This window comes from Oncorhynchus gorbuscha, linkage group LG05 (assembly GCF_021184085.1).
Source record: "Oncorhynchus gorbuscha isolate QuinsamMale2020 ecotype Even-year linkage group LG05, OgorEven_v1.0, whole genome shotgun sequence".
Classification (NCBI taxonomy): domain Eukaryota; kingdom Metazoa; phylum Chordata; class Actinopteri; order Salmoniformes; family Salmonidae; genus Oncorhynchus; species Oncorhynchus gorbuscha.
This window is the reverse complement of record NC_060177.1, coordinates 13,763,570-13,777,468: the sequence shown is the minus strand read 5'-3', so window position 1 is coordinate 13,777,468 and position 13,899 is coordinate 13,763,570. Positions and strand designations below refer to the sequence as shown.

The 13,899-nt window shown below is 41.9% G+C and overlaps 1 protein-coding gene across 1 annotated transcript; it reads left to right on the top strand.

Annotated features, from left to right (window-relative positions):
- The first annotated feature begins 270 nt into the window (after positions 1 to 270).
- On the top strand, positions 271 to 12,525 carry LOC124035550 (lysophosphatidylcholine acyltransferase 2-like). Its single transcript, XM_046349019.1, has 13 exons — positions 271 to 798; positions 1,322 to 1,464; positions 3,807 to 4,024; positions 6,035 to 6,147; positions 6,892 to 6,952; positions 8,242 to 8,335; positions 8,624 to 8,678; positions 8,873 to 8,955; positions 9,053 to 9,178; positions 9,432 to 9,585; positions 10,004 to 10,102; positions 10,401 to 10,542; positions 10,955 to 12,525. Exons 1-13 carry the CDS (start codon positions 688 to 690, stop codon positions 11,128 to 11,130), a joined length of 1,575 nt encoding a protein of 524 aa, XP_046204975.1. The 5' UTR covers positions 271 to 687; the 3' UTR covers positions 11,131 to 12,525.
- The last annotated feature ends 1,374 nt before the right edge of the window (positions 12,526 to 13,899 follow it).

The window sequence follows — 13,899 nt, the reverse complement described above, 5'->3', positions numbered from 1 at the left end:
AAAATGGAAAATAAATCAACATAAATATAGGTTGTATTTAAAATGGTGTTTGTTCTTCACTGGTTGTCCTTGTGGCAACAGGTCACAAATCCTGCTGCTGTGATGGCACACTGTTTTCGAATTCTTTGTGTGTCGGTGCCATCTGAGGGAAATATGTGTCTAATATGGTCATACATTTGGAGGTTAGGAAGTGCAGCTCAGTTTCCAACTCATTTTGTGTGCACATAGCTTGTCTTCTCTTGAGAGGTCTGCCTTCGGCGGCCTTTCTCAAAAGCAGCAATGCTACGCTCCGTGAGTCCGTACAGCGTGTATAGTCAAAGATTTCCTTCATTTTAGGTCAGTCAAAGTGGTCAGTTATTCTGCCACGGTGTACTCTGTTTAGGCTCAAAACGGATTCTAGTTTGCTCTGTTATTGTGTAAATTCTTTCCAATGTGTCAAGTAATTTTATTTGTGGTTTCACCCCACCACTGCTCACCAGGCAAAAGGTTACAATCCCACGTAAACCCAGTGCAGTAGGTGGGGCCTAAAAGTAATCGGAGGCAGAGTGCCAGATGACTCTCGTCCTCACTCTACGGTTGTTGTGACCGATGTTATCGCAACATTCGAATCGAGGAAGTGGGGTGATTGCAGAACTACTGTGCAATTCTAAAGCTTATTGACGCCATACCGCGACCCGAGCGAGAAGAATGACTCCCCGGAGAGTGTTCGCGCTACCCAGGCAGCAATCCCTGTTTCTTCCGGCCGTCCTTAATCCTTTTGTGCAGGAGGTGAAATTGCCAAAGACTGACATTATCAAAGTGAGTATAAAATGTAAAATAAATCGAATAACTCATTAATTTATCGGTCACGGAACTGGGGTTGGTATTCAAACGTAAACAGTTCTACTCCACTACCCACCGATGAGCGCAGCCGGGTAGTTGTCCTCTTATAGCTCCTCGGCTGTGTGTGTGTGTCTGGTGGTGCGTGACTATAGCATACAGTACAGGTACATAGCTAATCTAAACCGATGAAACCCTGACAATCCTTTTGTAATGCCTTGTTATTGTGTAACACAAACAATGGAGGCATTTGTGTACCCTTCTAGAAATGCCTCCAACCATGTGCATTTCTAGAATGAAAAGTCTAACGTGCGTATCGCTTGGTCGATGGTTGTATCGTTGCGCATTATATATGTTGGTTAGGAAATGTATATATGTTGGTTTAAAAATGGCTCTTTAAAGTCCTTTCAGTGGCATGAAGTCAGTAACCTTAACACGTTGTAGATCTGTAAAAAAAAAAACTGGTGTGTGTGTGTGTGATGTTTTTTCTCTCTTTTTGCAGTGTGTATTCCGGGGAATCTTCCTGGTACCTATCCGTGCCATCTTCCTGACTCTGGTTCTCATGGTAACATGGCCTGTTGCTGTCATAACAACATTCATGCACCCTCTCAAAGGAGCAGTGGCACCCATGACCGGATGGAGACGGTAAATATACTGCAAAACACCATATTGTGCCACTACTGGTCTGTATGTATAACTATATTTCAACTATGCATCCACTATGAGTACTTTAATCATTAGTTCCAGAGGATGTACAGAGCATTGTTGTTTCTGACTTAAGTAGTTAGGCCTATGGGCAGTAACACGGTAACAGAGTTTTGAGAAAGGAAAGAAGATGAGCTAGCTGGTGTTTTGGACAATACAGACAATCTAATGAAGACAGCTTCAGCTACACAGAACGAGCTGATGTAGGCTACAGTCCTTAACAGCTTGACATTTAGTTTTTAGTTGAGGATGAACAAGAGTTAAACTAGCGTGAAATTACGTAGTTGTTATCAAATCAAATCAAATCCTCCCTCCTTCCTGCGTTTCTCAATGTGTGAAAATCCCACAGCTCTTGATGCGTAGGGGCACTTCCACATTAACAGAACTGCACAAACAGCACAAACCATCATTCTTTTAACAAATGTTGCATGTGCACTGTGTGTTTTTGTTAAATTTTCTGCGTAAATTGTTCAAAGTAGTCATTGTGCATATAGGTAAATCTGCTCTGTGTGCACTATTTCCATGCTTCCTGTTAATTTTTGTTTTTGAGTGTTTTACTTTCGGTTTTGTACACAACTTTCAAACAGCTGAAAAAACAATTATTTTGATTATGGAAACTATATTTCACAGAGGTTTCGATGGTATAATTATCCTCTACACTATACCGATTCCTATACTTGCTTTCATGTAGAATGATAGATCTATAACTCATATTTCTATGTGAATTTGGACCGTTGCCCAAAAATATACATATTTTCACTGTAAACAAACCACACAACTAGCTTATTTTGTCACATAAACTGAAATTAGGCTAGATATTTGTTTTAGCAACCAGGAAATGGCATAGAGATTCCTGCATAGTGCAACTTTGACTTTGCAGTCTTTGTTGTTGTTTGACCTAGATTTTAAAGTGAAAAATCTGTCTCGGCATCACTCTGTTACCATGGAATTGCCCCTATACATCAAGAGCTGTGGGATTTTCACACATTGAGAAATGCAGGAAGGACGAAGGAGTAAGAACTATGCAATTTCACACTAATCCTTGTTCATCCTCAACTAAAAATGAAACTGTCAAGCTGTTAAAAGGAATGTAGCCTACATAAGCCCTTTTTGTGTGTTTATTTATTTGTTTTTATTTAACAAAACAAGTCAGCTAAGAGCAGATTCTTATTTAAAATGACGGCCTACCAAGAGGCAAAAGGCCTCCTGCAGGGACAGGGGCTGGGATATAAAATACAAAAGTAGGACAAAACACCTCATGAGAAGAGAGACCCCACAACACTAAATAAAGAGAGACCTAAGACAGCAACACATGACAATGCAGCATGGTAGTAACGCAACATGACAACAACACGATAGCGACACAACATGGCAGCAGCATGACCTGGTAGCAGCACAAACGCGGTACAAACATTATTAGGCAAAGAAAACGGCACAAAAGGGCAAAAAGGAGGAGACAACAATACATGATGCAAAGCAGCCACAAGTGTCAGTAAGTGTAAGTGACTGAGTCTTTGAATGCAGAGATGGAGATAAAACTGTCCAGTTTGTGTGTAGCTGAAGCAGTCTTCATTAGATCTTGTCTGTATCGAACGAAACACTATCTACCTCTTTATTTCCTCAGAATGGAGGGGGTCATAGAGATATGTTGCATGAGGCCAAATGTGTTCTTCTGTGACTCAAAAGCAGCCCACTTCCCTCTCTCTTTGATTGTATGTGTTGATATGACCACAGCTACATGTGTAACGAATGGGAAACGGCTAGCTTAGTTAGCGGTGCGCGCTAAATAGTGTTTCAATCGGTGACATCACTTGCTCTGAGACCTTGAAGTAGTGGTTCCCCTTGCTCTGCAAGGGCCGCAGCTTTTGTGGAGCGATGGGTAACGATGCTTACAGGGTGACTGTTGTTGATGTGTGCAGAGGGTCCCTGGTTCGCGCCCGGGCATGGGCGAGGGGACGGTCTAAAGTTATACTGTTACACATGCAGCTGCTGGTTGTTTATCGCTCGTGTTCAGGTCTGTTTTATTTGATAGTTGATAACACTAACTAGCTGATGAACATGGAGCACCAACTTAGTACAGTACTACTGACCATCAAAAGGCTAAGCTGAGGTCCTGACAACACACAGATCTATGTTGACTGTAATATTGGTCCATTCAGATGTAGGCTATATGTATCCATGTTCAGTGTCTCTAGGTGAATATTCCTGACAGTATACAACTGTTAGTTTAATCTGTATAGTTTCATGCTAAATCTCTGTTGTTTGACTCTCTGGTTCCCCAGGTTCATGTGTCGGCGTGTGATGGCATTCCTGGGGAGGTCCTACTACTTCTTCATGGGCTTCAGGGTGGTGGTGAAGGGCCAACAGGTGAGCAGTGCAGAGGCCCCCATTCTGGCTGTGGCCCCACACTCCACCTTCTTTGATGGCATTGTGTGCATCGTAGCAGGCCTGCCCTCCACTGTGTCCCGCACTGAGAACCTCGCCACTCCTATATTCGGCAGTGAGTGTTGTTTCTCTCTGTTGTTTTTTAGTAGAGGGATTTTTTTGTTTAGAGTGTGTGTTTGTGAATCAGCAGTAAGTGTGTGTTTGTGAATCAGCAGTAAGTGTGTGTTTGTGAATCAGCAGTAAGTGTGTGTTTGTGAATTAGCAGTAAGTGTGTGTTTGTGAATTAGCAGTAAGTGTGTGTTTGTGAGTCAGCAGTAAGTGTGTGTTTGTGAGTCAGCAGTAAGTGTGTGTTTGTGAGTCAGCAGTAAGTGTGTGTTTGTGAGTCAGCAGTAAGTGTGTGTTTGTGAGTCAGCAGTAAGTGTGTGTTTGTGAGTCAGCAGTAAGTGTGTGTTTGTGAGTCAGCAGTAAGTGTGTGTTTGTGAGTCAGCAGTAAGTGTGTGTTTGTGAGTCAGCAGTAAGTGTGTGTTTGTGAGTCAGCAGTAAGTGTGTGTTTGTGAGTCAGCAGTAAGTGTGTGTTTGTGAGTCAGCAGTAAGTGTGTGTTTGTGAGTCAGCAGTAAGTGTGTGTTTGTGAGTCAGCAGTAAGTGTGTGTTTGTGAGTCAGCAGTAAGTGTGTGTTTGTGAGTCAGCAGTAAGTGTGTGTTTGTGAGTCAGCAGTAAGTGTGTGTTTGTGAGTCAGCAGTAAGTGTGTGTTTGTGAGTCAGCAGTAAGTGTGTGTTTGTGAATCAGCAGTAAGTGTGTGTTTGTGAATCAGCAGTAAGTGTGTGTTTGTGAATCAGCAGTAAGTGTGTGTTTGTGAGTCAGCAGTAAGTGTGTGTTTGTGAGTCAGCAGTAAGTGTGTGTTTGTGAGTCAGCAGTAAGTGTGTGTTTGTGAGTCAGCAGTAAGTGTGTGTTTGTGAGTCAGCAGTAAGTGTGTGTTTGTGAATCAGCAGTAAGTGTGTGTTTGTGAGTCAGCAGTAAGTGTGTGTTTGTGAGTCAGCAGTAAGTGTGTGTTTGTGAGTCAGCAGTAAGTGTGTGTTTGTGAGTCAGCAGTAAGTGTGTGTTTGTGAGTCAGCAGTAAGTGTGTGTTTGTGAGTCAGCAGTAAGTGTGTGTTTGTGAGTCAGCAGTAAGTGTGTGTGTGTGTGTGTCTGTCAACGGTAAGTGTGTGTGGGTCTGTCAACGATAAGTGTGGGTGTTTGTGCTGCTTCTGTTTGCAGATTTAATATCGGTTAGTGTTTATCTGATGTGTTGTTTCCTCTCTCCAGGGTTACAGGCCTCCAGCCTCTAATGGTGTGTGTTAGTGCTGAGTGATTAACTGACATTTTTAAACAACTAATTGACCAACAGTGGTTCAATTATTTAATTTCCATTAAAAACATCCATTTATTCTGTGAGCTCAATGCGTATATTGCACACATTCTCTAGAGATAAATCAGCTCCAGCCTGAACTGTGTGATGTTGTAGTTTCCAACAGGCCAATATTATACCTAGTTTAGTGCATAAAACATGGTAATTAACTACAATGACCATAATCTATTGCGCATCTGCTTGTCCAGTCTGTGTTTTTTTACACCTGCAACGGAAGACAGAAGAATGCGAGATCGTGAGGTGATTTAGAGAGCAGATGTTGCTTTGTGCAGTATCTCTAACTAAAAATACATGATCTTAGGGATCAATAGTTGGTATTCAGCAGTCATAAAGTATGCCTTATTTACTTTGAAGAACTACAAAAAAATAGTGATATTGTCAGACAGCATATGTAGCAACTCTATAGAGATGAAACAATAATAATAATAATAATAAAGTCATCAAATAAAACAGATGTAATATACACAACTGCAATATTTTATTAAATTAATGTAAAGTAATGTGAATAAATGATGGTTAAGTGATAAGCAGTAATGGACAGTCACTACCATCATGATACTTTTATTAATTGTTTTATTATGTGTAACAGCATTCAACCCACATAATGCATAGTGCATTTAATCTTTTAAAAAATAATCGTATTCGAAACGCTAAAAAACACTAATTGCTCAGCACTATTGTGTGAGTTTATCTGATGTGTCTTTCCTTTCTCCATCCAGGGTTTGTCCGGTGTCTCCAGCCGGTGCTGGTCTCCAGACAGGACCCAGACTCCCGTAAGAACACCATTATGGAGATAGACAGCAGAGCCAAGTCTGGAGGCCGCTGGCCACAGGTCTGTAGCATGCATAAACACACACACAGTTTTGAATAACCTTGTGGGGCCTCACAATTCCGTCCCATTCAAAATCCTATTTTCCCTAACCCCTAACTCTAACCCTAGCTCCTAACCCTCAACCTAATTCTAACACTAATTCTGACCTTAACCCTAAACCCCCCATAAATACCATTTGATGGGGCCTAACCAACTGGGGTCCTTTTTTTTTTTTTACTATTCATGTGGGGGACTTCTGTTCCCCACAAGTATAGTTAAAAACACACACACACACATGCACACACACACACATGCACACGGCCATTTGATATTTTTTATCATAATGTATCATGTCTTGTCTAGCTTGTCAACTTCCTCTCACATGACATATCCTTCAAACACAATTTCTGCGGCTTCTTCTTTGTGACAGAAAGTCTGCTTCATTCAGCATAGAATGAAACACTGGACTAGATCCATCTACATTGTCAGTGGTGGTAACTTAGTGGTTAGAGCATTGGGCCAGTAACCGAAAGGTTGCTGGATCAAATCAGCGAGCTGACAAGGTAAAAATCTGTCGTTCTGCCACTGAGCAAGGCAGTTAACCCACTGTTCCCTGGGCAACGAAGACGTGGATTTGATTAAGGCAACCCCCCGCATCTCTCTGATTCAGAGGGATTAGGTTAAATGCAGGAGATACATTTCAGTTGTACAACTGACTAGGTATCTCCCTTTCCTAAAAGAAACATTTAGTTATTTATGTTCCAGATCCTGGTCTTCCCTGAGGGGACTTGTACAAATCGCTCATGTCTCATCACTTTCAAACAAGGTAGGTTGAACTTCACTACCATGCTTGTTTTTAAATAGAAGTAGAAACACCTAGGTGTGGATCCAAGGTATCAATATTATACCAAACAGTGTACTGTTGATAGGGTTTGAAAATCATGTGGGACCCTACAATGTCCATGTTGTATTCCCACTTAACAGGCTGGTTGTCATTTGTTTATAGTGGGGACAGAGAGTCTGCTGGGAGAGACACACAGTACCATCCACACTAGTGGTGTCATTTACTTAATGCAAATTCACTCGTAAACTAATGGCAGAGATAGGGCCATCATGCGGTTGCAGAATGGTGTTCATTTAGCTTCTTTCTGGGGTGCTTGTGTAACCGGTGGGAAATGACTAGCTAGTTAGCTGTGCACGCCAGTAGAGTTTCAATCACTGACTTCACCTGCTCTGAGACCTTGAAGTAGTTGTTTCTTTTGCGCTGCAAGGGCTGTGGCTTTTGTGGAGCGATAGGTAATGATGCTCCGAGAGTGACTGTTGTCGATGTGTGCAGAGGGTTCCTGGTTCAAGCCCAGGCTGGGGTGAGGAGCGGGACGGAAGTAACACTGTTATAGTTGTTTTGACACAACACCTCTTCATTTACTCCCAGTATGCTACATGCTATCTGCCTCATTGTGTGGTCAGTCACCTGATGCACACTCAATGGGCATCTCCAGAGTGAAGGGGCCTGAGTGAATCCATTACTTCCTGAAACAGAACAGTAGTCATAGCGACATTTAATAGATTGCACGATGTGATAATTAACTTCAGAAGGAAATGACTGACTGATCATCTTCACTCAATACCAAGAACTAGGCTATTAGGATCTGAGGGAATTATACAGTAGCAATTGCTATGGTTCAATCCTAAAGCTGTAAACCTGAGAATGCATCTAATAATCAATGCAAATAACAGCATACAAGACCATCAATTACACTCTATGGCATGTTACAGGTTTTGCATGGACATTTGCATCCAACTGAATTACTTTGTTCTACTACAGTGCCAATAGCCAAACCAACATACCTAATACTAGTGGCTTCCTTACAGTGCTGATTGGTATATTGATCAGGGTTAGATGAATCCAGCTTCAGGTCTTGTTATTGGTAGGACGTGTGCTGTGGGTAAATGAGTTGTCATCGGCTGCACTCTGTCCAATTAGTAGGCTGTCTGTGCTCCTGTGTTTTCACAAAAAGGTTGTGTGTGTGTGTGTGTGCTCAGTAAGTTAGAATAGTAGTCAGTGCTGGTGCTGGAGGTCAGTAGGGTCTCACTTTGTCCCTCTCTCCCCGTCAGGTGCCTTCGTCCCTGGGGTCCCGGTGCAGCCTGTGGTCATGAGATATCCCAACAGACTGGACACTGTGACTTGGACTTGGCAAGGCTTCAGCTCGTAAGTCTGCAGTGCACTCAGTGGATTACAATCATCAGTGTTGCCTCAACGCTTCGACGCTACATGTCCCCTGTTGTTTTCTGTACCGTGTCTCATATTGCAACTATGTTCCTGTGACTTCTCCTCATGGGTCATAGTTAGGCCTCAAACTCTGGGAATAGAGATTTTCACTGTTGAGCGATGAATTGTTTTTCAGTTTAGTGGGCTTACATTTCAATCTTGTTGTATGGGATTGCCGTTATGCCCTTTGAATAGAGGTGATGATGATTTGTGGTGATGTTCTTTCAGGAGAACCCTGCTGCTTCTCACACTGTCTCAGCTCTACACCAATGTAGAGATAGAGGTTAGTATTAACACACTACACAGGAATACTTACTTAGAAAGCCAAGAGATAATGACTTCATAACACGTTCATTATCAGTACCTACATGTTATGTATGGTTTATAAAGGTGTTATAAAGACCTTATCTAGGTAGCTCTCTAGTTAGCCTGTACTTCCTGGTTAATCCCTGTTTTGACCTTTGCCCTCTCCTCCAGTTTCTTCCTCCAGTTACCCCTACTGAGGAGGAAAAGAAAAGACCCGTGCTGTTCGCCAGGACAGTACGAAATGTTATGGCCCAGTAAGTGTGTGTGTGAATGGTAATTACAGCATTTAATAATATCTTCCTTATGTATATTCTTACCCATCTCTTCAATTCTATCCCTATGTGTGTGCAGGGCCCTGGGTGTGCCAGTGACGGACCACACATATGAGGACTGTAGACTGATGATCTCGGCTGGGGAGCTCACCCTGCCAATGGAGGCTGGTCTAGTGGAGTTCACTAAGATCAGCCAAAAACTTGAGTAAGACTGGCTTCTCTACCGCTCTAATACTGTGCATAACTATGTCCTGTTATGCCCTGTTATATACTGTTGTGTCACCCACTGGCAAGCTCCACACTGAAGTAACACTGCCTTAGACAATACTGCTTTATTTGTCCAACTGCTACATTGGCAATTGGTAATAGTTGGACACACACACAGACCTACACCCTCTTCCACCCCTGAGTAAGTCCTTGTGTCCTGCCCTCCTCCTTTCCTCCCCGGTCCCCCTCAGCCTGAAGTGGGACAACGTGCAGAAGGAGCTGGAGGGCTTTGCAGCTGTGGCCTGCTCCTGCAAAGGAGGCCGCATCAACATCCAGGAGTTCGCCAGCTTCCTCAAGCTGCCCATCAGCCCCGCCCTGCAGGAGCTGTTTGCTCTATTTGACAGGGTGAGAACCAGTCAAATCTAGTTCGGTTCAATCTCTCTTCTAGGCTTTCCTAGGTTGTGTTGGATTGGTGCAAGCTTGGCTGGAGGAAGTCTGCACCATATTTCTTACAACATTCCTTTGAAATCCACAAAGGGAAGTGTATGACTACACTATTCTTTCGAAGCGTAGAGAATCAGACCACAGCCATTCTGTCTGTTCTCTCCAACCGGTGACTGGATGGGCGAAGTAACCGAGGATTTCGTATGCTGTCCCCCACTGCTTTGTTCATAGAGAGAGTAAACAAACTGTCTGAAGAAATAAAGGAACCATTGTTCATCTTGGAAAAACAAACTGTATTTGTAGAGTATTGTAGTCCACCGAATGCAATGTGTAGTCTGGCTTTGATAACTGATACTTAGCTGTCACTCTGTCTCTCTAGGATGGAGATGGCACCATTGACTTCAGAGAGTATGTCATCGGTGTAACCATCTTATGTCGGCCAGCTAACACAGAAGAGGTCCTCCGCACAGCTTTCCAGGTTCGGCCAATAAAAACCCTGCTTGTTGCGAATGTTGCCGTGTCACATTTAGCTGTACAACACATGACATTGGGGCGTTGGAACATAGCTGAAGCAGACTGTGTCTACCCATGGTTTGGAAGCAATAGAGGAGCACTCCGTGGCTACGATAAAGTCAAGGGGGGTACTGTATTTTGTGGTTGTCTGAGGGGAACATGAAGTAGGTTTGAAAGCCACACGGTCATAAGAGCAGTCTCGATTTCAATAATCAATCCTGTGTGTTGTCATTACTTAACTAATTGTCTCCCTCTCCTCTCAGCTGTTTGACACTGACGAGGACCAAAGAATCACTCATGAAGAGTTCTCCTCCATGCTTCGCTCTGCTCTAGGCGTGTGTGACCTCAACGTCTCCAAACTCTTTAAGGAGATAGATACAGACAGCTCTGAATTCATCACGTTCTGTAAGTAGACCCTTGTGAAGGTCAAAGGTTATCTGAAGTGGAGGACTCCAGCATGAACTAAAGGCAGCTGACTGCTTGCCTTGACGGAACACCATAGAAAGGCCGGGTTGAGCCTTGGATCTCTCCATTCTAGAAATATAGAAAGATAAACTATATGGATTTGAAAGTGGGATATTAATATTTGTATAGTTTTTGTTATCCTTTAGTTTTATAATATCCATAGGAAATTAACATAACTTTCACCAAAAGTAGGCCATTTTAAACAACAACCTTGTGGAGTTTTGTTTGAATTTTTATGATGTAACAGAATTGCTTCTTTAGTCATTGATCCTCTCTGAAACTGAATTCCAGTTTTGTGAACATCGATAATAAGTTCTGATTTGATCCTCTGTCTCTCCATTTCCCTCTCCAGCCGAGTTCCAGGCGTTTGCCCTGAACCACCCAGAGTATGCCAAGCTGTTCACCACCTATCTGGAGCTCCAGCGGTACCAGGCCCTCCAGGGGGTGGAGTCAGAATTCTCCTCCACCAATCACGTCTCCTCTGAGGAAAACCAGGAAGAGAGCATCTCTGACAAAAAGGACGACTAAAGTCTGAGGCAGAGACTGTCGTTGTGTTTGAGAGCATTACCATACATTTTGTTCAGTAGCTGATCACGGACTGAGCAAACTGACTGATCTACTGTTAATAATACAGTTATTTAAGATCCAAGGTGATTTGTTGATCAAGCCTGCAGTTGCCGACTGCAATGTTGTCGATTTAGATCATGTACAGAGACGGAACTCTTTTTGAGCTCTCAGTTGAATACACAGAGAGACGAACTACTGAGTCTGATGAACCACAACAGGATCTTTTCTATTGCACTGATTTTAGAGAACTGGAACCTCAATTTTTCATAGGAAATAGGATGATGTATGTTTGAATTAATGTTGCTTTTTTGCGAAAATAAATATATTTTTTGCTTAAATTCTTTCTATGATTTTTTTAGTGCCTTAAAAAGATTTGTAAGCGAGGTTTGTAAGAGCTATTGTTTGTGTTTCTGTACAGATGGGGTGGAATCATAGACCTCCAAGTATATTTTTTCAGATCCTTGTTTATGGCAGTAATGTGGTCATAGGAAGGTTGAACATTATACAGATATCCACTTAATCCTAACGCTTTTAGGAAGTTGCTCATAGCAATGTTTAACTTTTTGCCAATGTTTTTTATAGATTTCCCTGCTGATTTTGATTTAAGGCATCCCATTGTTTTGTCATAGTTTTGCCTCTTCAGATGAAAACTACCTAGTGCCAGCCCATAATGTATGTAAATGACCTGGATACCCTTCTGAGATGACTGTATCCTGTACTCTTTAATGTGTCTACCTGTTCACCTCTGTTTTCTACAGATTTTCCTTGAAGATAACAGGAAAGGTTGCCAAACGTTGCTTTTGTATGAGTTGAAAGTCTTTAATGTATGACTGGATTGCAGGAAACGTCATTAATACCCGCTTTTTCTAATGATATCAACCCAATCTGGCAACCCAGCAAAGGAGCAATAATACAAGCTATGAGGATACATGCTGTGCTTTAGTTTTTCCACTGCTCAGGGACACACTGTAAGTAGTGCTGCTGTATAATTAGCTAAAGGTTTTGCTCTGCATCTGTTTCTATTTGCATTTCCATTGAAGAGTGATGTTGCTGAGGCAGCAGTGGAACCTTATGGCTTTAGTCAAACTAAAGCCCAAGCATCTACTGAAAAATAAGGCAATTTGTGAGCAAAAAGGCAAGTGTGAGCCCAAGCATCTACTGAAAAATAAGGCAATTTGTGAGCAAAAAGGCAAGTGTGCCTAGTAATACATACCCCCTGGAATACACTGTTGTATGGTTTCAAGTTAACTAGCGTGCATTGTTATTTATTTAGCAGAGCGCATTGTTGCAATTCTGTTAAGTTTTGTGAACACAGCAAACATTCTTTTTTTGCAATAAAATCCAGTACAATTTTAACTCTTCGATGACTTGTATTTTATAGCTTTTAAACTTCTGTAATTAGTATTTTTGCTTTCAACTGTCTTGTACTATTTATGTGTATTCTCCCTGTTAGTGTACTTACTTGTGTGTATGTAAATGTATGGTTGTTGGACTCGAGCTTGGCATGAGAAACTCCAAGGTTGGGGGTTCAATTCCTGTAGGAATCACATACACATACTATACATGTTTGCACGCACTTTACTGTAAATCCCTTTGTATAAAAAGTGTCTGCTGGATGCCATATATACTAAACAAAAATATAAATGCAACATGCAACAATTTAAAAGATTTTACTGAGTTACAGTTCATATAAGGAAATCAGTCAATTGATATACATTTATTAGGCCCTAATCTGTAGATTCCACATGACTGGGCAGGGGTGCAGCCATGGGTGGGCCTGTGAGGGCATAGGGCCAGAATTGGAGGTCATGGGCTGGTGTGGTTACACGTGGTGTGCTGTGAGGCCGGTTGGACATACTACCAAATGATCTAAAACAACATTGCCTTTGGTAGAGAAATTAACATTCAATTCTCTGATGGCAGTCAGCATGCCAAATGAACTCTCCCTCAAAACTTGAGACATCTGTGGCAATGTGTTTTGTGACAAAACTACACATTTTAAAGTGGCCTTTTATTGTCCCCAGCACAAGGTGCACCTGTGTAATGATCATGTTCTTTAATCAGTTTATTGATATGCCACATCTGTCAGGTGTAAAGGAAAAATGCTCAATAACAGGGATGTAAACAAATTTGTGCAGAAAATTTGAGAAAAATATGGAACATTTCTGGGGTTTATTTTGTCACCTCATTAAACATGGGACCAACACTTTACATGCTGCATTTGTATTTTTGTTCAGTGGTTTATCTGCATGTTCTGTTCTGTAACCCACCACCAGGTGACAGAAGTCATCCACTTGACCAGCGTCATCCCTCTCTCCAAGGGAAGAGGATAGGAGTTGAACAAGCCAATTGGAAGCTGGGGATGATTACATTTCTTATTGTATGATGGTCACGGGATGATTGTGGCTATAATTTAGATTCATGTCAGCAGAGGTGGTGCAGTGCACATCTACAAAACGCTTGCTTTTAGCTTTTGTTACTTGATTCTTTCTTACTACATTCATTGTAAACTGGGAGACAAATACAACGTTTTAACCCCATGGTGGAGATAGTGATGTGTGTATCACACAATTGCTGCGTTTACACAGGCAGCCCAGATAATATTTTTTTAACTAATTGTTATTTTGAGCAATCGGATCAGCACTGATGTATTTACTTATCCTTTTTTAACTAGGCAGGTCAGTTAATAACAAATTATTATTTTACAATGACGGCCTAACCAAACCTTCC

What these genes read in the sequence shown, in the direction of transcription:
- LOC124035550 (XM_046349019.1), top strand. Translation starts at nt 688, where the DNA reads ATGACTCCCCGGAGAGTGTTCGCGCTACCCAGGCAGCAATCCCTGTTT. An exon ending in CGCCACTCCTATATTCGGCA is followed by an intron (nt 4,025 to 6,034) that starts GTGAGTGTTGTT and finishes TTCTCCATCCAG; the next exon opens with GGTTTGTCCGGTGTCTCCAG. An exon ending in ACTTGGCAAGGCTTCAGCTC is followed by an intron (nt 8,336 to 8,623) that starts GTAAGTCTGCAG and finishes ATGTTCTTTCAG; the next exon opens with GAGAACCCTGCTGCTTCTCA.